Consider the following 27,661-nt stretch of genomic DNA (forward strand, 5'->3'; position numbering starts at 1 on the left):
AAGAGGAACAGGAGATGGATGGAGGGGAGAAAGAGGGGAAGAAAAGGGAAGTAAAAACAATTGAGGGGCTGGGGATTTAGCTCAGTGGTTCCGGCACCTGCCTCGCATGTGCAAGGACCTGAGTTCGATCCCCAGTACCAAAAAAAAAAAAACAATTGAGATGTGTTATATACATGTATCAACTCCCCACAATGAATGTAATTATGTACTGCAAACATCTACTAGTAAAAATAAAAATTTTTAAAAAGCACTACATAGAACAACAGAGAATGCGTCATTATATGTATGTAATTCTGTTATTAAATCTTTATCATTTGAATAACAATGTTTTAACTACAAAGATTACATGAAATCTCTTACATCTTGCTAATTCTATAAAATCATAGGTTGATTTGTAATGCTTTACTATAATGCTCTGCTTTTCTATGGTCTTAATATCATTAAATATATGGAATCTACCCTGAAAAAAAATGTGGTGTCTTTAGGATAAGTATTATCATCCCCATTTTAGAGATAAGGAAACAGAGGGCCAGAGAGGTTAAATGATTTGTCATACTTCATACAACATTATCCAAACTCAGTCTAGACCTTCCAGCTCTGGGCTTGTTTTCTACCCATATTATGATCATCCAATTAATATGTAGCCTGATTTGCATGCTGTCCTGGGTGTGAGAGACATTACAAAAGAGACTCCCCATACCATCTGGATAATTATAATTTCATTGAGGAAAACTAGACTTTTAAAATTTTCATAAGTACAAAGAAACTAGTGATACTTTCAGCACATAAGTCCAGAAAATACAAGTTTGTTGTTGTTGTTGGTGGTGGTGGTGGTTTTTTGAGACAGGGTCTCACTATGTAGTCCAGGCTGGCCTGGAACTCATGGTGATCCTCCTGCCTCAGGCTCCTGAGTGCTAGGATTACAGGTGTGCACCACCACACCTGGCTTCAGAAAACATAAATTTTGAACATAAGTTAAAGAAAAACAAACTTAAGACGCGTTCTATGTACATATACCAACTCCCCACAATGAATATACTACAAACATATTAATGAAAAAATTTAAAAATAAAAATACTATTTACAGAAAAAAAGCTGAAAAATAAAGAGATAATTAGGAGCTAGAGCATTAAAACAAGTCTTTCTGGAAGACACAGATGTCATTTGGGAGCTGTAGGACTTAAGGGCATCCCTCTGTCTTGGGTTTAGGGATACAATAAGGTTTTTGCTTTACTTTGTGATGCTGGGGATTGAACCCTGAGTCTTCACACAGAGATACATCCCCAGCCCTTTTTAACGTTTATTTTGAGACAAGATCTTGCTAAGCTGCCCCGGTGAGACTCAAATGTGGGATCTTTCTGCCTCAGCCTCTCAGAGGGCTGAGATTACAGCCATGTGCCTTCACACCTGGATGAGTTGCTTAAATGACTCTATTAGCATCAGCAACTGAAACCCACAGGTCCATTAGCACAGACAGGACAGCTCTTTCAGAAGAAATGCAGTCAGCCTGTTTCACAAGAACTTGTCCTGTCTCTCCAGATGCCAGACAACTCACCCGTGAAAGGACAGCAGAGAGGGCAAACCCTGTAGGAAACACAGTGACAGGAGTCAAAGAGGCAGCTCCACTGGCCTTTTTGTTAAGGCTTGAGTCATATGAGTCCATAAATAAGCCCAAAAATCAGAGAGAAATTACTCTCTCTGCTGTTGTTTATGTAATATTTTCACAAAAAGCATTTTCACGTTTCTTTTAAGCATGGCCCCTAGTTGCAATGTATCCTGGCCTGGGAAAAGTATTTTAGAACTTAACCCTTCAGTTATGACATAAACCAGAAATGATGTAAAAGTTAAAATTCCAACAGCCAGCTCTACACATGCTTTGAAGTCTGATCAAGACCATTAGGAAACCTAATAATGAATGGAATCATTATGTATTGCAATCATGTCCTAATACAAGTAAACATTTTTAAATTAAATACATAAATAAAAGGAAATCTATTCTATATTCCCTCTAAGTGAAAATCAAAGCCCTGAGGCTACCTCTTTGCTTTAGAAATTTTTTAAGAGGCAGCCCAAAGTCCTGCCTAAGATGCTCTATATTGCAATATTTTCTTTTTCTCAGTTCTTGTCTTGTAAATAATTGTGTATTATGTTAGCAACTTTGGAGGGAAAAAAACCACACTGGGTAATGAGATGGCCATCAACGGGAACCACCAACTGAGGAAAAGATGCCATTCTCCCATGAGGAAAAGAAAACTGAGAGGTCACCAGAGGACATACTAGCCAGAAACAGAGCAGGGTTTCTGATTCACTATTCTCTACTCCATTTTATTTTCCTAGCATGGGCACTATCATCTGCATAGAAGAATCCATGGTTAATTGCTTGTTTTCCTTGACGCGCACAGCCTCATCTCTGTTGCTCTAAAACAGGCTGTATGAATTGCTTTAAAATTAGCCCCAGAAGTCCAAGAAGTGTAGGGACATTTGCAGTAACTGGGGCAGCCAGTCCTCGGTGTCCAGTTCAGGGAATGCTACGCTCCTTGCCAGGCTGTACCTATGTGCCAGAGGACAGTCTAGGACTCCAGCAGGTGCCAGTGTGAGGAGCTTTACTTCTGAAGAGAGGCAGCCAGGTGGCTATGCCATATCCTTGGCCTTCACTCCTCAAACTAACCCCATATTCTCTGAATAAACTTTTGTTTGTTTTGCAGTGCTGAGAATCAAACCCAGCATTATGCATGCTCGGCAAGCACTTTACCACTCAGCTACATCCCCAGCTCTCATGTGAACTTGTTATTTATGAGAAAAGGGGGGAAAAAAAAAGATTTTTCAAAGACAGACATTGGTTTGCAGGTGTCACTTTTTCATATGCAGAAGGAGACATGTAAACTCACCTAGACACTGAAAATAGAATTCTGAAATACAGATTTTACATAACCAATAATTACATTTAAAATTTAATTTCAGGGGGCTGGGGATTTAGCTCAGTGGTTCTGTGAATCTAAAACTGCTCTTAAAAATACAGTTTATTTAAAAAAAGAAAAGCAAACAAAAACCAGTCAATAAGAAACCTAAAAGAAAAATTACTTGAGACATCTTATTTTCTCACCCACTCCTTTACCTTGTTGTAGAGATTCACTAATATTTATCAGAACATAGCCTATAACAGAAACCAAAAAGACAGCTAATATTTACTGGCTACTACTAGGTGCTAAAAAGTTTTATATACATTACTTCTTTTAATCCTTATAATAACACGGATTTTATACATGAGAAAAAGGAGGCTTACAGCTAGTAAGTAGCAGAGTCTCCATTTGATTCCAGGCATGCAGGGTTCCCCTGTCTTCTGGAAACACTTCCTTCCCTCATCCATTATGTTTATATACTCATTTTTCATTTGCTCACTTTTGCTTGGTTGGATTTTTTTTTTTTTTGGTACCAGGGAATTGAACTCCGGTCCTTGTGCTTGCGCAGCAGGCGGCAAAACCAGTGAGCTAAATACCCAGCCCCTGAATTTTTTTTAATGCTAGGGATCAAACCCAGAGTCTTACATATGCTAGGCAAACCAGGTATCACACAGCTATATCCTCAGCCCTAAATTCTAAATTTTAAAAATTCATCTAGCTTCTTAGCTCTTTCACACATATTTCACAAGAGGCACCATTTACCTAAAGTCTCAGAGTTACTGTCAAGTGGGATTTAAATTCAGATTATTCTGCTTCCCCAAAGAAAAATAATTGTGAGAGAAATAAGGATCCAAGAGAAAACTAAAATTGACTATAATTAATAAAATTGTGTAGGTCAAGAATTCTAAAATTTTTAGAGACAGGGATAATTATATGTGTGCACAGATACACACATACGTGGATTATTACAGTAAGCATAGAACCACAGAATTTAAGAAATGGAAGGGATTGTGAATGAAAAAACTTTAGACCCATACACAGATGGCTAAGTAAAAACTCATTCCCAGGATCTGTGATTCCCAGGCAAATGCTCATTCCAGGACTAAGGAATTAGGTCATTTTCTTTAGCATTTCAAGTCTCCGGTTAAGATCTTCAAAGTCAACCTCTTCAGAGTCATAAGTGTCAATGGACCGGCTTGTGTGAGGTTTTACATCAGGCAAATCAGGCAGCACTGAGTTACGGAAACCAATCTTGGCTCTTGATTCTGGCTGTGGAGAAGTTTGAGGGTTGAGTCCTGGACCTATTCATTTCAGTGAACATAATTAAAAGTCACAAGGCAGCCCTCCAGAAAGAAATCCCAGCCTCAAAGAAAGTAACTGTTGTGTTGTGTTGTGTTTTGTTGTGAAGGAGTTAAGGACATACCATGTCAAAAAAACTGTCTAATTGGTTTATTGATTATTTCAGGATGCAGTCACTTGAGGAATTGTGACTTCAGAAAGGGCCATTTGGCCTGTCATTTCCTATGTGCCATAAAGATTCTTTGGGAAGAGGTGTCCTTTCCATATCAAGGCCAGAAAGTAGCCTGAGTTACTAGACACCGGTAATTTGGGTTGTAAAGAACCTGAATAAACAAACTCCTGCAAGTAACTATTCACTTCCACTACCTTTGACATCGCACCCACATATTTCTTAGTAGTACAGTATTCCTAGAATTTACAGCTGTAGTCCAGACGTCCATTTGTCCTGTCATTCTCTCACACATTTATTGTTCTTTGTCTAAAATGTATAAAAGTATCCTGCTTGGGTCATTTCTTTGGAATTCACTCTCTTGTGAAGATCCCCACATACATGTAAAATTAATAAACCCTGAGTGATTTTCTCTTGTAATCACCTCTTGCGTTAATTCACTTTCTAGATCTAGCCAAAGAGCCTATATAAGAATCCAGAAGTAGTAGAAGGATCTCTCCCTCCCCTACAATTGCTTTTGAGAATGCAGCAAATGCTGGCTGGAAAGCTGGGTAATTCCCCCATCATGCAAAAGGTAGTATTGTTGGGCTGGGGATTTAGCTCAGTGGTTCTGCCACCTGCCTCGCAAGCGCAAGGTCCTGAGTTTGATTCCCAGTACCAAAAAAAAAAAGTGGTATTGTTTATAATTTTCTGGCAATCTTCTTTAAGGTTGTTGATCTGGGCTTTTAAAAGAGAAACAGCTTTTCAAGTCACGTGCCAGGATAATCTAGTGATAGTGGTTTTAGAACTTACTTGTTTAAAGACTTTCTGAGATCCAATGAAAGCAAACAATGAATCATCTCCCTTATAAATATAAAATTTTAGGGCTGGGATTTAGTTCAGTGGTTCCACCACCTGCCTTGCAAGCGCAAGGTCCTGAGTTCAATCCCCGGTACCAATAAATAAATAAATAAATAAATATAAAATTTGCCTGTGATTTTGGAGGTGGACTCTGGGCTACTGTAAACAAAGTTATTCACAGGAGAGGCCTCACCACAGGGCCTCTATATCTACATTAGACCAAATTCCCAGCAATAAGTGTTCTAATAGGAATAGCTTTATTTTTCTACTAACCTTCAGCTACTAATTTTTAGAATCTCCTTAATATTGAAAGGTCCACATTATATCATGAATTTCAAAACATTATCCACAGGGCTGGGGATTTAGTTCAGTCGTTTCACTGCCTGCCTTGTAAGCACAAGGTCCCGAGTTCAATCCCCCGTTCCAAAAAAAAAAAACATTATCCACAAACATGTTGAAAACAGTTAGCTACTATAAAATAAGGCACTGTACCTCTGGTACATCAGACTTCCATCACCAGTGAAGAAATAGTTGTATTATAACTCACATATCTTCAATGAGTAGCAAGCAACTCAAACTTTTACCAGCATTTTGTATACTTACTAGGAACCACTGAGGGAAGCAATGTATTCTTATAGTCATCATTCTGAAAGAAAATGATCAATGAGAAGTGATCTGTTTAAATTCCAGATGTATATTATATGTATATTTATATATGTAATAAATATTTTTAAAAATAACTTGAAATTAATTTACCTTTATAACAATCAAGCTTCCTTCCTGTTTGGGGTAAAAAAACTAATACACTCTGGAAATCAGTCTATAGGTCTTGCTTCTCCTGTCACCTTAACATTGTACAGGAACACAGGAGTTTTTTTGTTTTGTTTTGTTTTTGCAATAAGTCACAAAACTGTCAAGGCTGGGTTTGAATTTATAATCCTTGTGCCTCAGCCTTCCAGAGTGCTGAGATTACATGCATGCATCATTACACCTGGCTAAAATCCAAGGAATCGGGCCAGGGATTTAGCTCAGTGGTTCCACTGCCTGCCTCAAAAGTGCAAGGTCCTGAGTTTGATCCCCGACGCCAAAAAAAAAAAAAAAAAAAAAAAAAAAAAATCCAAGGAATCTTTGGGACTGAGGTGGTACTTATAAATAGATTTCAGTTTAATTAAATCAGAGAACTTTAGCTGGGCATGGTGGATTATACCTGTAATCTCAGCAGTGGGGAGGTTGAAGCAAGAGAATCTTGAGATGAAAGCCATTTTAGAATACATAGTGAGTTCAAGACCAGCCGGAGCTACATAGTAAGATCTTGTCTCAAAAAAAAGAAAAAGAAAAATCACAGAACTCTTCTTTCAAAAAATGAAAAGGAAGAAGAAAAAAGGTGGGAAGAAGGAAGAAGGAAGTATTCAAGATTAAAGGTTAAGATACATGTCATATTTCCAGGTGCAGTGGCTCATGACTGTACTCCCACTACTTGAGAGGCTGAAACAGGACAACTGTGAGTTGGAAGCCACCCTTGGCAACTTAGTGAATCCTTGTCTCAAAATAAAAGAAAAAGTGCTGGGGGGCTGGGGATTTAGCTCAGTGGTTCCACTGCTTGCCTCACAAGCACAAGGTCCCGAGTTCGATCCCTGGTACCAAAAAGAAAAAGTGCTGGGGATGTAGCTCAGTAGTAGAATGCTTGCCGAGCATGTATGAGGCTCTGGGTTCATTCTCCAGTACCACAAAAAATAAGTAAATAAATAAACATTTTTAAAATAAAAATAAGAAAAAAGCTCTAGGGATGTAACTCAGTGGTAAAGCTTACCTACTATGTGTGAGGCCCTAGGTTCAATCCCTAGCACCACCCCCTCATACACACACACAAATGATACAAAGTTGGATCCTTCTACCCCCACCCAGGACTAGGGATTGAACCCAGGTTGCTCAACCACTGAGCTATATCCAAGGACTTTTTATTTTTTGTTTTGAGACAGGGTCCTCCTAAGTTGCCCACGCGCCTGGCATTTGCAGTCCTCCTGCCTCACCCTCCTAAGTAGCTAGGATTACAGGCATGCACCACCATACCCAGTTCTTTTTGGACTTTAATTTAAAAAAAATAACTGCAAAAAATATTTTGAGCCAAGTGTGGTGGTGCACACCTGTAATCTCAGCACTGAGGAGGACTGCTTGAGTTCAAGGCCAGTTTGGACTACATAGTGAGTTCAAGCCTAACCTGAACTGCATAGTGAAACTTTGTCTCAAAAAACCCACAAAAACCAAAAAACAAAAAAAACCCACAGTGGTTCTGCTGCCTGCCTCGCAAGCACAAGGACCCAAGTTCGATCCTCAGTACCAAAAAAAAAAAGGGCCAGGGATTTAGCTCAGTGGCACTGTGCCTGTCTCACAAGTATGAGGTTCTGAGTTCAATCCCCAGTACCAAATAAATAAATAAACAAATATAGTGGAACGTCCTTCCAATTCAGAAACCAACATTGTCACCGGGGATTTAGCTCAGTGGTTCCACTGCCTGCCTCGCAAGGTTCCGAGTTCAATCCCCAGCACCAAAAAAAGAAAAAAAAAGATAAGAAAAAAAGAAATAATAAAAAATTTTGAGGCAATTGAGAAAATTTAATATGAATTGTATATTATATGACAGTAAAGAATTATTTTCATTGTATTTAGCATAATGGGACTGTTTTCTATTATAAAAACATAGACATATGTTACAATTACATATAATCACACACCACATAACAATGTTTTGGTCAAATACCATAATGTTGTAGTACAAGTCACTAAGCACACTACACACATTTGTGGTGATGCTGGTATAAACAAACCACCTGTGCTGCCAGTCATAAAAATATAACATATACAATTATGTACAAGACATGATACTTGGTAATGATAACAAATAACTAGTTAACTGGTTTATGTATTTACTGCACTATACTCTTGTCATTCTTTTAGAGTGTACTCCCCTTCTTATAAAAGAAAAAATATACTATAAAACAGTATGCTGTGTTGCACTAGTAAGTCTCATGCACCTTGTGTCTCTTGATTGTACCGGAAGCCGGATCAACTGATTGGCCTACACCCCATCTAGGTCTGTGGAAGTATACTCAGTGATATTCGCACAGTGATGAAATTGCCTAATGATGTCTTTCTTAGAATGTATCAGGTCGTTAAGTGACACGTGACTACACTGAAACATTTACAGTTAAAACTGTATAATGTCTGAGATTTGCTTTAAATTCCTCCCCTTCTTCACCCAAAATTTAAGAAGAGACAGTCAGAGGAAATAAGAGCAGAAAAATACTGACAACTGTTAAAAATGAATGTTGGGGGACGGGGATTTAGCTCAGTGGTTTCGCCGCCTGCTGCGCAAGCTCAAAGACCCGAGTTCGATCCCCGGTACCAAAAAAAAAAAAAAAAAATGAATAACGGATACACGGCAGTTCACTGTGTTATTCTAATTTTGTACGTACCTAAATTTTTCATAATAAAGGATTTTTTGTTTTATTTTTATTTTTTGTTTGTTTGGTTTTTTTGGTACCGGAGATCAAACTCAGGACCTTGCGATTGCGAGGCAGGCGCAGTGCCACTGAGCTAAATCCCCGGCCCTTTCTGTTTTATTTTTAAATCAGAGGACTCACATTCCAACAGTATAAGCTGAACAATACATACAGTGTAGTTCAGACAAACAATTTCAATACAGAAAATCAGAGTTAGTTTGTGTCTAAACATAAAATCTTAGAAAAGAATTCAAGAGTCAGAAATGCCTATAAGGTAAAAAGAATAAGAGCATTTCTCTTTACTTCATGATAAATGAATAAAGACAACTAATGTCTATGGCCCTTTAGATTTTACCCATTTGACCTCTGCAGATTTATATATACAAAGCTGAGGTTTTTACTATTTTAATATGAAAGTAAATTGTTTTCTCTACATATAAATGGAATATAGTTAATCTGATAAATGCATCTAAATCATTGTACACAATTTTCAGATTTGTCCAGCTCCATAAAATGTTCTTTGTAGCATGTACTCTGCTACTATCAAGAGTTTGATGAGAGACAACAGCTTTGTTTTCTCATAAATTCAAATTAACAACAAATCAGTATCAAGTTAAATGATTGAAAGTATCTCCCTGGTTTTAAAAAAGATTTTATCTTTCAAAAGGCCAATTAGAAAGACAGTCCAGCACTACATACAGTCCCATTCCAGTTTCAGTGTCCCCCTTCATACTGACCTGTCTTCTAGGAGGAAGGGGCAGGACACAAGGACCAGGCGATGGCAAAGGTGAGGGACCTGGTGTAGGTATTGGCGATGCCTCAGGTGGATCACCAGTTCCTACTGCAGTACCACCTCCTCTGCCAAGGGGATTTTTCTTGACATCCTTGGTAAATCCAATATTGACCAGATCTTCTAGGGCTTCAGCCTGAGGCAAGAAGGTAAGAATCCCACTCTGTTGTCACTTTATTGCACATGTATTTGTTGCATACTTACTATATGCTACACACTCCTGGAAGTACTGAAAGAATTGATAAGCAATGTGATATGGTTCCTGCCCTCATGAAACATATATAGTCTACTCAATGGAAGTTAAAAGCAACCTCAGGCTTTCTAGCCCAGTCTTCTTTCCTTCTCTTTCACTGACTTTCTTTTTTGTACCTAAGAAGTACATCAGTAGTTAACAGCAATATGCAAATATGTATAGGTATGTCTAGAAACTTTTTGGGGGGTACTGGGGATCGAACTCAGGACCTTGCTCTTGCAAGGCAGGTATGGTACCACTGAGCTAAATCCCTGGCCCAACTTTTTTTTGAGACAGGGTCTTGCTATGTAGTCCAGGCTGGCCTTCAACTTGTGGCAGTCCTCCTGCCTCAACCTCTCAAGTGCTGGGATTACAGGGGTGCACCACCATGCCCAGCAGTCTACAAACTTTAGCAATGGTAAACTCTGAATTTATTAGTTCATTTGACAAAATCTATTTACTAACAGAAGCCAGGAACAGTGCTGGAGGTGCAACAGTGGGAGAGACAGGTTATAAACAGGTTACAAACAGGATTGCTAAGCTCTATAGTATGTTAGCCAGAGATAAGTGCTATAGAGAAAAATATAGAGCAGAGAAGAGGGAGAATGTAATCTCAACACTGACAGCGGCTGATGCAGGAGGGTGAAAAGTTCAAGTCCTGCCTGCTGGACAACTTATAGACCCTGTCTCAAAATACAAAAAAGGGAGTGGGGCTGGGGATACAGCTCAGTGGTAAAGCAACCTTGGGTTCAATCCCCAATACCATGGGGGGGGGCAAGGAGAGGGAAAGGAAAGAAGGAGGGGGAGGAGGAAGAGGAAGAGGAAGAAGAAGAAGAAGGAGAAGGTAAGAAGGAAAAGGATAAAAAGAGGGAGGAGGAGGCCAGGGGTGTAGCTCAGTGGGACCATGCCTGCCTGGCCAGTGCAAAGTCCTGAGTTCGATCCTGTGTACCAAAAAAGAAATAAAAAGAAATCAGTTGAAATTTAGCTGGGCATGGCGGCACCCATGAGGCTGAGTCAGCAGGATTGCGGAGAGATCGAGACCAGCCTGGACTACTTAGTGAGTTCAGTGCCTGACTGAACTATAAAATGAGACCCGTCTCAAAAAGAAAAGTGGGAGGAGGGAGAGAAGAAGGAGGAAGAGGAGGGGGAAGAGGAAGGGGAAGAGGAGGAGTGGGGAGGAGGAGAAGAAGAAGATAAGAAGAAGGGTAAAAAGTGGGAGGAGAGAGAAGAAGGAGAGAGTAGGTAGAGATTTTGTTTTGGGGTTTTTTTTTTTTTAGTACCGGGGATCAAACTCAGGACCTTGTACTTGCGAGGCAGGCAGCAGAACCACTGAGCTAAATCCCCACCTGGTAGAGATTTTAGAGAAGGCAGCCAGAAAAGGCCTCAGAGAGAAGAAAACATTTAAGTACAGACCTGAAGGGAGAGGGACCAGTCAGATATCAAGAGAACACAGAGCACTAGAGGAAAGTACAAAGGTCCTGAGGTGGGAGTGTGTGTTTGAAGAAATATAAGGAGGCCAGTGTGGCTGAGACAGAGTAAACAAGGGGAATGAAGCTGAAAGACATACCAAGAGCAAAGAGCAGGTATGTCAGTCACAGGAAAGACTATTATTTTAAGTGAAATAAAACTCCATTGTAGGGCTTTGAAAGCAGAGGAGTAACATGATCTGACTTGGCAATAAACAAGTTCTCTGATGCCATACTAAGCATCAGTGAAAGGGGGAACAGAAGTAAAAGCAGGAGGGCTGGGGATTTAGCTCAGGTTCCTCTACCTGCTTCACAAGCGCAAGGTCCCTAGTTTGATCCCTGGTACAAAGAAGTAGAAGCGGGAAAACTGGTGAAGGGGCTCTTGCAATAATCCAAGCAACAGAGGGCTCCAGGTTGGACCAGGGTACTGGTAGTGGAGCTAGTAAGACATGGCAGAAGTCTGAATATATTTAGAAGATAGAGATACTAGGGTTTGCTGAAAGATTGGCTGGGGCGGGGGGGGGCGGGGGGGCGGGGTCGGTTAAGAGAAAGAGTCAAGGAAGATTCAAGCTTTTTGTCCTAGCACAGAATTGCCATTAACTGTAGAATGAGTAGGGTTCTAGAGGCAGTGATAACACACAGTTTCAGGTGATTCTGAAACATCCAAGTAATGATATCAAGAAGGCAGGTGGATATATGAATCTGGAGTTCATATGGGGCTAGAAGCCTGAACGAATAGAAGCCCCCATTATAAAGACAGTACAGGTTGAGCACCCCTACCCCAAAATCCCAAACTCAAAACTCTTTGAGTGCCAACATGATATGACAAGTGGAAAATTCCACACCTGACCTCAGGGGATGGGTTGCAGTCAAAATGCTGGTACAGTCCAACAAAAATATTGTGTAAAATTACCCTCAGGCTATGTGTATGAATTGTATGCTTACACCTGGGTCTATCCTCAAGATATCTTAGAAGGTATATGCAAAAATTCCAAATCCCCACCACCACCTAAAATCTGAACTCTGAAACACTTCTGGCCCCAAGCATTTCAGATAAAGGACACATCCCCCCGATGAAACTACCTAGGGAATACAAAGAATGACAGACTTGTGTATGAAAGCCTGAAACAATCTCCAGCACTGAAGACAAAAAAAATATAGAAGAGTCCAAAGAGGAAGCCCTTGAGCACAACTCTAGTGGCACTTTTTGTGGATTTTATTTCTTCAAAGTCCCTTTCTGTATTGTGAAAATTTTTTTTTGGTACCGGGGATCGAACTCAGGTCCTTGCGCTTGCACAGCAGGCAGTGAAACCACTGAGCTAAATCCCCCTCCCTACTGTGAAAATTTTTAAATGTGTCACTTTTCAATAAGCTACATGACTCTTAGAGAAAAAAAAATTAAAGAGATCCTATCAAGAAAATATCAGAAGCAAAGCATTAGAAAAAGATAAATGGGGCCAGGGATTTAGCTCAGTGGTTTTACCACCTGCCATGAAAGTGCAAGGACCTGAGTTCGATCCCTGGTACCAAAAAAGAAAAAAAAAGAAAAAGATAAATGTGTGCCTTAGTCACAACCCAACCTGATACATGCTGCTCCAGCAATTTGAAGGCAGCGGAGTGTGAACACAGAACAGACTCCCCCATCACTCCATGACCCCACCGAGTGGAAGTCTGACACTCGACTATGAGGCCAACTTTCATAAAGAAGGCACCAGACACAGCCTAATTAATCTCTCAAACAAGTAGCTTCCTGCACAAAGTGATTTGAGAAGCTCTGGGAGAAATCCTTCTTGCCTAAAGACAGCCCATGACTACCTCTGGAAGGATTAGTCCACCCTCCATTATGATGATGATGACAACAAGCAAAACTTGAAGCCAGCCACAGTGACACAACTCTGTATTCCCAGCACAAGGAAGGATCCCTTGAACCCAGGAGTTATAAGGATCAGCTTGAACAACAAAGTGAGGCTTCATCTCAAAACAAAACAAAATAAAAATCTTGACTACATTTGTTACATATTAGGCATTGCATTTGACATTCAGCTTCCTTGTGTTAGCTAATTTAATCAACTCAACAAATTCATGAAACAAGAACTATTATTATCTCCCTTTTTACAGTCCAAAAAACTGAGTCTTTGAGAGTTATTCGATGTCTCATGGCTAATAGACAGTGGAAGTAGGATCTGAATATGGGTCATTTCACTTCTTTCTCTCTCCCTCCCTCCCTCTCTCGTGTGTGTGTGTGTGTGTGTGTGTGTGCGCGCGCGCGCGCTACTGGAGATTGAACCCAGGGTCTTTGTGCTGAGCAACATCCTCAACCCCCCTTGTTTTTACTTTTTATTGAAACAGGATCGCAATAAGTCATTAAATTGCCCAGGTTGGGCTGGAAATACCAATCTTTGTGCCTCAGCCTTCCAGAGTGCTGGGATTACAGGGATATGCCACCACACCTGACTTGAACCAATACTCTGAACCTAGACCAAATGATACTGCTGAGTAGCTTTGTATCTTGTAGCCTTTATTCCAAGATTTATTTATTAAAGTGCAAAATATGTGCAGGACAACTTTTTTTTTTCCTTTTTCCCCTCCAGTACCAGGAAGCCAACTCAGGACCTTGTGCTTGCCAGGCAGGTGCGGCGCCACTGAGCTACATTCCCTGCCCCAGGACAATGTTAAGATCTTAAGAAATGAAAATGTTTGACACATTTCTGGATGAAGCATTTTAGGGTCTTTCATTTCTGTTTTCAACTCCGTTCTTCATTTGTAAGAGTCTTTTAGGTATATGGGCACAGAGAAAGTACAAACTTCACCTGCTTAACCATTCTTCCAGAGTAACTCTGCAAGCTGCATCCCTAAATAGAAAAAAGCCTCTGGACCATAACAAAAATGTCAGCTTCAAATCTTTTCTTACTTTATTTTTTATTTTTGTTGTTGCAGTACCAGGGATAGAACCCAGGGCCTTGTACATGCTTAGCAAGCACAATCCTCCAGCCCACATTTCTCCCTTCTTGAAAGAACTTATCATAATGGTTACCTTGGATTTATAGGGCACATTATAGTTCTTAGCAATTTCTACCAAGTATTGTTCCATTAGAACTTGGGGTAGAGTGTTCACGTTTAATTTATACATTAGCTGCAAAATAAAGAACACAACAGATTTGGTTATCAGATACCTGGAAAATGAGAAACAAAAACAATTTAGGTGGTCTTTCAACTCTGTTTTGTTTTTTCGGTACCAGGGATCGAACTCAGGACCTTGTGCTTCCCAGGCAGGTTTCGAGCCACTGAGCTAAATCCCTGGCCCGGTCTTTCAATTCTGAATCACCGTTCTTCATCTCTCTAGTCTCTGTTGTCTAAGATATATAATTTTTAAAATGTGCATAAAGTAGTGTCAGAGAGGGGCCCTGCTTGAGAATGTATCATAGGACAGCCCTATCTTAAGAATTAAAGAAAGTCAAACCACTTCTTGAAGAAAGTAAATATGAGAAAAAACATTTCAAATCAAGAATTCTGATTTTGCCAGGCCCAGTGGTACATGCCTGCAATCCCAGCACTTGGGAGGTTGAGGCAGAAGGATTGCCACAAATTCGAGGCCAGCCTGGGGTACATAATGAGTTCAAGACCGGGTTGAACTACACAGCAAGACCTTACCTCAAAAAAAAAAAAAAAAAAAGGAATTTTGATTTTGTGATAAGTATTTAAATTATATATGGGATGATATTTAACATATTTAATAACCAGTATACATAGGGAGGAGGGAGCTTGGGGGGATGGAATAAATAAAATAAAATTTATTTAAAAAAATAACCAGTACAGTATGGCTCTGACTGTCAAAAATGTCCACTGGCCTGAAACAAGTACAGTACCAGGTCTCTGTTTTCCAGCTGAATGTCAATCCTGAATTACTAAGTGTGGTTATAATGTCATTGTTCAAGAGGTGAAGTTTCTAAGTTTCATTAGCTTCCTTCCAACTACCAGGCCTGTTACATTTAGAAAAATGTACGGTTTCTTTAAAAAGAAATCAGCTCTCTTTTTTGAGGGAGGGTGTAGAGGGGTTTAGCTTCTTTTATATAAAACTTTGAGTTCTACTCCATAGTCCATTAATTTTATTCAAGTTGCTCTGCCTCCAATGCTAAATTTATTTCTACACATCTTGCAGTTCTGTACAAAATTATATCTTCTGAGTTTGCTTACTCTTTCCTCGACCTCTTGGTTTAGAAAAATGTGTGTCTGTGGAAATGGTGTTACCTGAGAGTTCACAGTTCCAATCTCATTGGTTCGACAGAGTTGACCATATTCTTGGCTGTATTTTGCACACAGCTGATAAGATACCTACAGCAAACCATCACCAATGAAGAAAGAAAGGCAAAATTCATCCAGTTATGGCCAGCTTACTTTAGATGAAGAACAATGTAAGAAGAAAGCAAAAATTACTTTCATGTTATGCCTGGAGTTGAGTTTTTTAAACATCAAAACACCAATCACAACAAACATTTGGCTTTTAAGTGTCTGACAAATGTCAGTCTTAAAACCTCTAATTCTAAACAGCTCATAAAGTATGACACTCCTCCCAAAAGAAACCCAATTTTAAGTGTCATTTTGATTTTATTAAGGCTTATTTATTTTCTTTTACCAGTGCCACGAAAAATTATTTATTTTTCACTTAAAGACTAACAAAAGAGACCAGGTATGGTGTTGTACACCTGTAATTCCAGAATTCTTCAAGGCTGAGGCAAAAGGATCACAAATTTGAGCTCAGCCTAGGTAATTAAGAATTTAGGACCCTGTCTCAAAATTTTAAAAATTGTTTTTCAATAATGGGCTGGGGGTGTATGTAGTTCAGTGCAAAGATCCTAGGTTTTTTGTTTTTTTGGGTTTTTTGAAGTACATGCAATACTTTTATTTTAGACATGGAAGAAAAGCTATTTCAGAATCTACTAATTTAAAGCAAGTAGCTGTACACAGATAACAAAAGAAGCAACATTTTGTTACAACTTAGCACACAGCATCCAAAGCAAACAGGCATGAGACAATGCATTTTTATGCAGCATTAAAACCAGATGAACAACATAGTGCAGGGCAGGGGGAGCGATGGAAGGGGAGAAAAGGAAATGAAAGACCCATGTTTCCCAGTGCTTTGAATGTAGTATCTTACAAGCAAGAATGGTAAGAATGGAAATAAGTGATTTGTATACCTGCCTAAGGTCCTAGGTTTAATCCCCAGTGCTGAAGAAAAAAAGAAAAAAAAATCCAATAAAAGAAAATACTCTTAAAAAGAAGGAAAAAACAGAAGCAAAGCTTCCATTAATAGGGAGGTGTGGAGGGGTGGAAGGGAGGGAAGGGGAATGGGAAAAAACAAGAACCAAGATATATCATGTACAGGTACAAATTCCCAATGATGAATGTGATCACAATGTATACCTAAAATATACCAGTGAACTTAATGAATTGAAAAAAAAGAACAGAAAATACTCTTTTGGTTAACCTTGAGAGGAAAGGATCCTCCAAATAATCCCACAATTCCAAATAAGTCACAGTAGCAGTACTCACCTACAATCATGACACAAGAAGTTAAAATTGCTCAAACTTACGATTTTCAACTCGGGCACCTCTGATTGCAGTCGAGGAGCTGCCCAGATAAGTGTAGATACAGATTCAGCCAAACCAGAGTCTAGTTCCCTAAGAAAGGCAAAAATTATGACACTCAGGGCTTCATGCTTTCCTCTTTTCCCTACTTCAAAGGTAGTTAATGTTCAAAGGTAGTACAATGTTCACAATACAGTGTTAAATAAAATCTTCTTTAAAACTAAAATTGGAATATAAATCTATGTACAAATATTTGGAAGGAAGGAGGGAAAGAGATTGGAGACAAGGCAAGGTTTACAGGTGTTTTAGAAGGAATGTGTGGAATTTGTTGTGGAGTCCAGCTCCATTCAAGTGCCTTGGGTGACTTAAGGATACTTCAGCTACTAGAGTCAATAGTCTGCAATTTAATTATTCCCCAAAGAGTACTGTGGAAAAATACAGCAAGATCAACATCTCTCCCAAGCTAGATGTGGTAGCACACACCTGTAACCCTACCACTCTGGAGCCCGAGGCAGGAAGATTATGAGTTCAAGGCTACCCTGAGTAAGAAGTTCTGGTGTGCTACTGAACAGTAGGGCGACTACAAATAACAAAAATGTATTGAATGTTTCAGAAAGCTAGAAGAGGTCAGGCATGGTTTCAACATTGCACAATATATCCATGTATCAATACACCACTGATACTGGATAAATACATATAATTTTTCTATTTTTATGAATCAGTACTGGGAAAAAATTGATTAAATTTTCTCAGCATTGAACAATTCTATATTGTTATTTAATATTCAAACATAAAAATATGGACTCTGTGCTTTCAGATCCTTTGCAAGTGCAAACCAAAACTATATATATATATATATATATATATATATATATTTTTTTTTTTTTTTTTTTTTTTTTTTCCGGTACAGGGGATCAAACTCGGGACCTTGAGCTTGCGAGGCAGGTGGCAGAACCACTGAGCTAAATCCCCGGCCCAACAATACATGTGTTATATGTAAGTTATATGCAAACAAAACAATGAAATGAGTATTTCTAAACTTAATAGAGTTAATATAATGGAAAACATATTCCAAGATTAAATTGTTTTTCACATGTGTGAATCTGTTCTGGTTTTCCAGTCTTACCATTAATTTTTTTCATCACTGTACTGTTATGTCTTCTAACGATAATGAATGTTGGCTCATATACCTCTCCATTGATTCATTCTCAGGGTACAAATGTATCCTCTATTTACTTATACAACTTCATTCCCTTAAATCACATGGCCACAACTACTTAAGGTAATGATCAGATATTTTTATTTTAATTCTTTAAAGACTATCATCATTTAAATTACTTCCAAATCAGTTTTTTTTTTTCTAGAGAAAATAGACATCTACATGTTTTGATAAAACTGCTCTGTGGCCCTAAATCACATGGGCTCCTGATGTGGGTGCTTCCACATACCATCTTCTCCAGACTAATGTTGAGAAAAACTATTTGAGAAAACCAGAAACAGGGACTTGAGCTCATTTATGTTTAGCTGAGGCAATTCAAGAATCTATTAGTATCCATACACCTTCAATAGAGGTTGTCTAATCATGTAGTCAGCAAATTCCTGGGGTTTTCTAGGCCCAGAATTTCAGTCCTGAGATTTCTCATTCTTTATATCCTGTGAACCAATATAACAAGGAGAAGAGCTTGTTTTTGCTTGGATACCAGCTATGAAACTAGAATTTTGAGACTTGCAAATTCTTTTTTTTTTTTTTTTTTCCGTATCTTGATTTAGACTTCCCCTAAATCTTTGAAACCAATGTCCTATCCAGGTAGGGAGGGGAGGCACGTTCTGAGTCTTCACTGTTTTGTCCTTCCCATTTTCCTCTCTAGCAGACTCAGCCTTTGACTTTGGTCATGGTCATGAGACTCAGGCTGTGGCAGTGCTGTTACTTCATTCTGGTCAAAATGATTGTTACAGATTCCTCCTGCCTGAATTTCTCACTGGAGGTGGAAGGAGCCCTTTTCCTGTCACTGTGAAGACTGCAGGTATGAGTCCAAAGGAGAGATATTTCTAATCTCATGAAGGATCCAGTCTGAGATTGAAGTGGAAATGAAAGCCCGAGAAAAAGATTAACAATGGCATTCCATTGTGAGATCCTAACATCCCAAGGCCCCTTCCTCTTTGCTCTCTCTTAAATTCAGTTAAATCAGTTCATGCCCCCCTCTAATTTAAATTTTTTAAAGAAGTTAAAAGTAAGCCAGGCGTGGTGGTGTACACCTGCAATGCCAGCACTTGGGAGGCTGAGGTAGGAGGATCACTGGCAGTTCCAGGCCGGCCTGGACTATATAGGGAGACCCTATCTCAAAAAAAATAAAACAGGGCTGGGGATTTAGCTCAGTGGTTTCACCACCTGCTGCGCAAGCACAAGGACCCGAGTTTGATCCCCAGTACCAAAAAAACTACAAAAAACCAAAACAAACAAATAAATAAATAAATAAAGGACCGGGATGTAGTTCAGTGCAAAGGCCTTGTTTTCAATCTCCAGTATCAAAAACAAACAAACAAATAAATATGAAATAAAAGAGACAGAAAAAATTGTTCAGTGGTTCCAATAAGCTAGAGCCTACCCTCTCCCTCACCAGGTGGGAGGGATGCCTCCTCACTCCTTTGAGTGTGTGAAATGATGCACTCACTTTGTGGCCCGAATCAAGTTAATCCGAGCCAGCAGCAGGTCACAGTACAGCTCCAGGATCTCCATGGCCTCCACGAGGTAGTCTTCCCGGATAATGTGCTCCACTTGGATCCGTGCTTGCTCATCCTTCCCAGCGGCCAGAAAATCAGCAATCTCCTTCCTTGCTTTCTGGGTCTGCTCAGCTGCAGAGTGCAGAACAAAGCAGGGATAGATGAATGTGCAAAGAGGGTTTGTTGAATAAAAGCATTTTACACAATACAGTGAAACTATGGTTTTATTTTGTAAAAACCCAAAAATATGCACCTAAAATATTCTATATACCCATAGACGTATGTGTTTCACACTAGCTCAGAAGTCCTGAAAGTCCCATTCCTGAGTCAACATCATTTGTATCACCTGGGAACTTGCTAGACATTCAAATTGTTGGGCCACATCCCAGAAACACTGAATCAAAACTCACTGTTTTTAGTTTTGGTTTTTGGTTTTTTGAGACAGGGTCTTGCCATGTAGTCCAGGCTGGCATCAAACTCACAGCAGTCCTCCTGCCTCAGCCTCCTGAGTGCTGGGATTACAGACGTGAGCCACCACACCCAGCCTTGAATCAAAACTCTTAAAGTGGAGACCAGCGATCTGTTGTAATAAACTCTCCTTAGGCTTCTGACACTTGTTAAAGGTTGAGACCTCAATCTAGAGCAGTGGTGGCAAAACAACAAGAAGCACCTGTGCCACAGTGGGCTGCTGTATCACTGAAAGCTCTAAAAGGCTCACCATCAATCCTCTAGGGGGTGGTCTGACAAGTGCTCTGTATTTCCTCCTCTCACTTTACCTTTATTTTCTAAAATATCCCATAGTTATCACTTATTACTTTTGCAATAAAAGGATTACCCATTTAAAATAGGAGAATGGGGAAAGGAATGCAACTTAGTAGTAAAGCATTTGCCTGGTACACACAAAGCCCCGGGTTCATCCATAATACTGCCAAAACCAAAACCAAAATCAAACAAAACGAAACAACACAAAACACATATTCATTACTCTTCTCTGCAAGCTCTCTATAACTGAATATAGCTCTCTAACTGGGCTATATCCCTAGCCACCCACCCACTCTTTTTGTTTTTTTCAGTACTGGGGATTGAACCCAAGACCTTCACATTGAGCTATATCCCCAATCCTTTTTAATTTTTTGAGATTGGATCTCATTAAGTTGCTCGATTGCCCAGGTGAGGCTTGAACTTGCGATCCTCAGCCTCCCAGAGTTCTGGGATTACAGGCGTGTGCCACCATGCTCAGTTCCATTTTTAAAAGTTTTCATATATTCAATTCTATTTGATCCCAGTAGTAACTGTGTAAGACTTATGTTATTTGCAAGAGGTAACATGGCTTGACTATGGGCATATAATTAGAAGTAATTGGATAGCTGGCTGTGGTGGCCTAGCATTCAGAAGGCTGTAATCCTAGCATTCGAAATCCTTGCATTCAGAAGGCTGAGACAGGAGGACTGCCCCAAGTTCGAGGCCAGCTTGAACTACATGGCAAGACCTTGTCTGAAAAAACAAAGAAATAAAAACCCCAAAAAATGAACAAACAAACAGAAAAGAAGTAACTGGATAAATTGGAACTCATGGCTAAATCTTCAGGCTGCAAATTGCTATGCCTTTTTACCACATTGTTTTTTCTTTTTCACCACATTATGCCAAAGAATGAATAAGTGGAGTAACGTTGGACAGGTAACAAATGTAACCTGAAAAAACCCCAAAAAACCAAAAAAACCCAAATGTAACCTGCCCAAGGGTAATCCATTAGGATAAGTAAAGTCTTACCACCTTGGGTTATCAGGTGCTGATTGGGTCTGAGAAAAGCTTTTTCACAAGCCAGGAAAACCTCTGAGCCTTCCAATTGTATACTCTCTTGCCATATCCTAAAAGTGATGATCATCTAATTATTGAATAGAGTTACTCTCATTGCAAAATATGCCGACATGCAATTGCATTGGAATTCAAGAGCAACAAAAAGCCCAATGCTTGGAAGCCAGCATAGCCAACTCCAAAGGAGGCAACTATTCTTTTCTCTAAACAAGTCAGGGAAAAGAAATCACAATAGCACTAGACTTAGTGCATCACAATAGTGCTAAACTGCTGCTACACCAACTCCAATATTAGTAAACATTTATGTGTGCCTAGGTAATAGTCTGTGACACAAATAGAAGCCTGGAGTGATAGGTCAAGACTATTACTACCTTTTAAAAAGGAATAAATTTATGTCACTGTGCCTGGTGGCACATGCCTGTAATCCCAGCACTCAAGAGGTGGAGGCAGGAGGATTGCTGTGAGTTCAAGACCAGCCTGTGCTACATAGTGAGTTCAAGGGTAGCCTGGACCACACAGCCAGATCTTGTCTTAAAAAAAAAAAAAAAGGAGGGGAGGAATAAATTTAAGGTGACTAATGTGTTCTACTTATCTAAAATCACTCTCAAACTATATTTACATTTCTTCATTTGTAAAAAAACAAAAGAATAATGTTTATCTGGATAATAATATGCAACACTGGACAGGTGTGGTGGCACATACTTGTAATCTCAGAACTCTGGGAAGCTGAGGCGGGAGGATTGCAAGTTGCCCAGTCTGGGCAACTTGGCAATTTAGCAAGACCTTGTCTCAAAAAAAAAAAAAAAAAAAAGATTGGGGAATGTAGCTCAGTGAAAAGACCCTGGGTTCAATCCCTATTCCTACAATAATAAAATTAATAAGAATAATAAGAAGAAGCATCCCTTAAATCACTGGATTGTGGGGGTCAAATAAAAGAACACATGGGTAAGCAGTTTAAAATTTACTAGTGCTGTGCACACCATTATTGTGCATCACCTTGTTGCTCATGATAACCGTAAGGGGCACCACTGGGTTTGCCCATTTCATTAGTTTGGGATACTTTTCTTAGGCCCCTGATATCTAAAACATGCTCAAATATCTGTGAGATCTGGCTAAAGAACATCCAAAATTCGATTTGGAAGTCTGAGTAACAGCTGTCTCCCTACCAATACATGAACCTAACTCCATATTGCTATTTACTGAGAGCTCTGAGAGCTGAGTTTACCTGTAACACTTATTTCACCTGAACAATCATAGTGAAAGAGCATCAGTGTTACAGTTAATCAAAAGGTTGATGACTTATTGTCAGCCCCTGGAATGAGGAAATGGAGAATACAGAAAACAAGTTAAAGAAAGAAGATATTTGTCTACCCTTTTCCCTGCTCATGGGAGTAACACTACTGGTGCTGTCATCTGGTAGAAGAAATAGCTTTAAAAGGGGGGGGGGGGCGCTGAGGATTTAGCTTGGTGGTGCCTGCACTTGCCTTCCAAGTGCAAGGTACTTAGTTTGATTCTCAGTACCCTCCCAAAAAAGATAAAAGGCCTTTCCAGAAAAATCGGCCCAGAGAGCTCAAATTTAATAGTTTCTATACATTTGAAAAGACTGATTAGATAAAATTCCCTATTTTGGTGGAAAGAAGTCCAGTAATCTGGGTATGGTTATACTTTGTGTGTGTGTGAGGTAGTAGGGATTGAACCCACGAGCTTGTACATGTACACTAGGCAAGCACTACATCACTTAGCTACCTCCTTGGTCTAGCTTTACATTTTAAAATGTAAAATCTTTGGAAACATTCTTTTCTAAATCAAACTTTTTGCACTTGACATGGTGGTGCACACATGTAATCCCAGCCCTTGGGAGGCTGAGGTAGGAGGATCACTGCAAGTTTGAGAAACCAAAATCAAAACCAAAAACTAAATAAATAAACTTTTAATTTTGAGATAACTGTAATTCACATGCAATACCCCTTACCTAGCTTTTTCCAAAGGTAACATATGTCAAAACTCTGATAGACTATCACAATCAGGATATTGACATTGATACAGTCAACATACAGAAGAATCTTTAGAAAACTTATTTTTTGCTTAAGTTCTTTTATTGGTACATTTTAGGTATACAGTTCGTTTACATTTCTCATTGGGTGCTTGTGCCTGTACATGATTCATCTTGGTTCTTATTTTTTTCCTCCTTCCCTGTGCGCCCTTCACCCCTCCACCCTTCCCTATTAACATTTTTTTTATGGCAGCACTGATGCATCAAACTGAGGTCCTCTAGCTTCCTAGGCAAGTGCCTCACCATTGAGCCATACTCCTGCCCTTGGAAACTTTTTTTTTTGGTACCAGGGATTGAACTCAGGACCTTGTGGCTTGCAAGGCAGGTGGCGGAACCACTGAGCTAAATCCCTAGCCCAAAACTTTTTTTTTGAGGCAGGGTCTCACTATGTAGTTCAGACTGGCCTTGCACTCATGGGGAGCCTCCCGCCTCAGCCTCCCAAATCCTGGGATCACAGGTATGTGCCACTGTGCCCTGCAGAAACTTTTAAAATGAGCGCAGATCACCATTATAATTATGACCACATACTCCCAAGTCAGAAACATTCTTTTAAATTCCAAAACTACCAAGAGAGAGCTTAGAAGATATATCACCTCAGGGATTTCATAATGATCTGAGGGGCAGCAAGCAGTGCAGTGTAGAATGTTTACTCACTTTTCTTTTTTTCTAGGAGTTTTAGGCGATTGATAACCAGTTGCAAGTTAACTCGAAGGCGATCGACTTTGAAGGCAGAGCTGAACATTATTTCACTGCAAGACACAGGAGCTCACAAATACACTGCTGAGCAAGGTTCCCGAGGAAAGAGAAAGGTATAAGTATTATGAGGGACGCCAGTTCTCCCACACTTGCTTCATTCATTGAACAAGTCGGGTGGAAGGAATTCTTGAGCATGCTTGCTTCTCTGTGGACCACTTCCCTAGATATGACACTTATAATTCAAATAAGGGTTAGGTTTTCTTTAGTTTATCCTAATCCTCAATGTTTTTACTGCAACCTTTTAGGATTGTACAGGAAGTTTCTGAAACAATAAAAGTCTTTCCCAGTCATTTCAGGAAGTAGACAACAAAGGGGGATTCCCCATCCCCAAGGGACATACTTGTCACCTAGGGAGAAATTATAAGACCACCTTCTAAATAAAATATTAATGAATTTGAAAGAGAAATCCTCTTTGGAGACCAGGGATTTAGCTCAGTGGTTCCACCGCCTGCCTCTCAAGCACAAGGTCCTGAGTTCCATCCCTGGTACCAAAAAAAAAAAAGAAAGAAATCCTCTTTGGAGCCTGGAGAGGTCACACAACATTAAAGGCATGTGGAAATGAGAGGATAGAACTATTCAGAAAAGTAGGTAAGACAGAAGCTTGAAAACCACATATTTATACATTTGTACATTGAGGAAAAGCTTTTGAAAAATAAAACCAGGCACCAATGCATTTTCAGGAAAGCAAAACCTACCAAATACTCTATAATTTCAATGTATGCGTGGGATTAGTTCTTATTTCTGCCTTTGGCATCCAAAGATAAAATTCCATAGTCAGGCAGTGTCACATGCCTATAATCTTAGCTACTCAAGAAGCTGAGGCAGGAGGATCACAAGTTTGAGGCCAACCTGGGCAAGTTGACAAGACCCTATTGAAAGGTAAAAATTTTTTAAAGGGGCTGGGGATACAGCACAGTGGTAGAGTACTTACTGTGTATTCACAACCCCTTGAATTCAATCCCCAGCACCACAAAAAACAAAACAATGATAAAGTTCCTGTCCTAAAAGGAACTTTGCACACTGAAGCATACAAGTAGGAAGATGTACCCATGTGAATAAGGTCACCTAAGCCACCTAGTCTTTTTATGACATGTTTTTCCAAGATACTGGTGGTTTTCTCTAAAATCACTGTCAAATGATGTCAAATAGAGGTGGGGTGGTGTCCTGAACTTCTCTGGGCTACATTACAGGTCTCAAAAAAACACCAGCAAGGAATTAGGCAGCACAGAGAGCTGGTTTGAAATTCCTGGTGTCTTAGGAAGAGGAATAACCAGCACAGCAAGGTTGTGCTGTTGTTCTCCTCCTACGAGTAGCTGAAGCTTTCCCACCACAAAAGTTCATTCTAAACACAAAAAAGGAACTGAGTTGGTATCCAGGGAATGGGAAGTGGACAAAACAGACTGAAGTTCAATTTGTCACTCTCCAATTGTCCCAAATACCTTTATAAATCCACCTTTACTTCATCAATTCTTAAAACACAGTGGGAATAAGAAGCTCCGTGGATTCAAACGAAGGTGTTCCAGATGAGCAGGATTGAGAACAGATGGCTAATAGGCAGAATAGAGAGCAATAAAAATAATGAAAGAGGAGCAAAAGAATTAGCAAAGTCTCCCAGTTTGGAATCCTTGTGAAATTTCATTCAATGACTTGAACCAGGTATTATCTGGATAAGGCCCTGGATTAACTTAATGTAAATAATTTAATAGAAAGAAATTATATAACTGAGATCTCTAGATTCTAGGGAATAATACAGATTTTTGGAAACAGGTAGCTTTTGATTTAGTGTCGTCAACCTAAAAACTATATTAGTTTACTTATCACTAATATTCCTGTTAAACTGTTAGTATGGAATTTCCTACCGTCAAGATGTACCATCAAAGAAATGAGGATTGCTGGGAGAGTTCTGAAATAGGACCCAGCGGAGATAAAACCCACCTTTTGGGGACTGCAGCACCAAACCAGGAAATCCCCGTGTTTCACCAATCAGAACATCTTGTGGGTTTTTTTTGTAAGCAGACACGCCTTTGCCTGACATCATCGTGTTCCTGGGTGGCAGCCAAAAAGCTTTTTGTGCTTGCATCTACTTGTGCCTGCTCTATCAACTTTGTATGGAAAATGAGCTCTCTGAGTGTATATTGTGATCTAGGAGAAACGGGATATCCTTGAATACACCTGGGTGATGGGAGGGTTTCTACCTTGGCAGCTTTAATGCCAGTTTAGTGAGCTAAGCAACGAACTAGAAACCGGGATGCCAGCTAGAGCTAAGATAGATTCACTGGGTGACCACACGACTTCCTTCTTGGGCAGACTGAGCAAGGAGACTTAGATTATTAATACTCATGAAGCAAAGTCCCCTGCTGACTTAGGTAATAGAAATCATGTTTTGCTTAGTGGCTGTGTGCGGGAGTGGCTGGTGATAGTATTTCATAGTTTGATGATTTTTGTGCCCATCCAAGTGAGAAAATACCAAAGTTGAGGGCTAAGAATTCCCTAGAGAAGGGGCTGGGCATGGTGGTGGATGCCTGTAATCCCAGCACTGGGGAGTCTGAGGCAGGAGGATTGCCAAAAGTTCAAGGCCTGCCTGGGCTACATAGTGAGACCCTATCTCAGAAAAAAAAAAAAATCTCCCTAGAGTGAATCTTAGAGATCATGTACTGTATTTGTATCTTAATTTTTTCTCCCTGCAGTGCTGGGGATCAAACCCTGGGTCTTGTGCATGTTAGTATAGTGCTTTGAATTTCTAAGACACCATTCTCATAAAGCTCAAACACTAGAACTTGTTTTTATTTTCAGGGAGACAAGGCAATAATGCAAGTTGCTTTTTTTTTGATCACCAGTTCCACTTTTCTCCCCAGACATAATCATCCTTCCACTTTTTCTGAACATATACGTTATCTATGTAACTATGACTTATTTTTTAGCATTAAATATATGCTGTCATACTGTACATACTTGATTGTTTTTACTTAAATATGTTTTGAGAGTTCTCTTTCATACATGTTTCCTCCCATTCATTTTACAGTAGTAGTAACTCAAGGCTAAAGTAGTAAAATGACTTTTGTAAGGTTGGACAGTTACATGTTCAGGACAAGTGACTTTTCTTCACCCAGTATCTATTTTCGATTAACAATAATCACCCCTCACAGTTTGTAACAGCCAAACCTTGGAAACAGCCCAAATGCCTATCAACTGACGAGTGGATAAAGATGTGGTTTTTTTTGGAGGCCGGGGATTTAGCTCAGTGGTTACATCACCTGCCTTGGAAGCCTAAGGACCCGAGTTTGATCCCTGGTACCAAAAAAAAAAGTGTCTTTTTTTTTTTTTTTAATACAATGGGGTACTACGCTGCCATAAAGGATGACCTTCAGACATTTATAGTTAAATGGATGCACTTTCAGACCATACTGTAAGCGAAATAAATAAGACACACATGTTTAAATACCACGTTGTTTCTCTGGTGTGAGAAACTGAAAGTGGAAATAAGGACTGAGATGTATGATGGATGTTAGGAAATGGGAAGAAAGTGTTCAAATG

At 39.6% G+C, this 27,661-nt stretch overlaps 1 protein-coding gene across 9 annotated transcripts; it reads right to left on the minus strand.

The window, feature by feature from the left end:
• Positions 1-704: 704 nt before the first annotated feature.
• Positions 705-27,454, minus strand: LOC101722637 (IST1 homolog). Of its 9 annotated transcripts, none has more exons than XM_021256754.2 (9): positions 26,063-27,454; positions 24,026-24,148; positions 19,455-19,635; positions 16,788-16,875; positions 15,445-15,528; positions 14,231-14,329; positions 9,446-9,634; positions 5,812-5,854; positions 1,425-4,201 (listed from the first exon to the last, which is right to left on the minus strand). In XM_021256754.2, the coding sequence occupies exons 2-9, from the start codon at positions 24,111-24,113 to the stop codon at positions 4,011-4,013; spliced, it is 963 nt and encodes a 320-aa protein (XP_021112413.2). In that variant the 5' UTR covers positions 24,114-24,148; positions 26,063-27,454; the 3' UTR covers positions 1,425-4,010. The 9 variants fall into 9 exon arrangements, with proteins under 9 accessions (XP_087068649.1, XP_021112413.2, XP_021112414.2 ...); XM_021256755.2 differs by having other exon boundaries at positions 24,026-24,151; XM_021256753.2 differs by lacking the exon at positions 26,063-27,454 and adding an exon at positions 25,987-26,062.
• Positions 27,455-27,661: the final 207 nt, after the last annotated feature.

The sequence above is a fragment of the Heterocephalus glaber genome, unplaced genomic scaffold (assembly GCF_053883595.1).
Source record: "Heterocephalus glaber isolate CG9 unplaced genomic scaffold, H.glaber_assembly_v1.0 deba00000071, whole genome shotgun sequence".
NCBI classification, from domain to species: Eukaryota; Metazoa; Chordata; class Mammalia; order Rodentia; family Bathyergidae; genus Heterocephalus; species Heterocephalus glaber.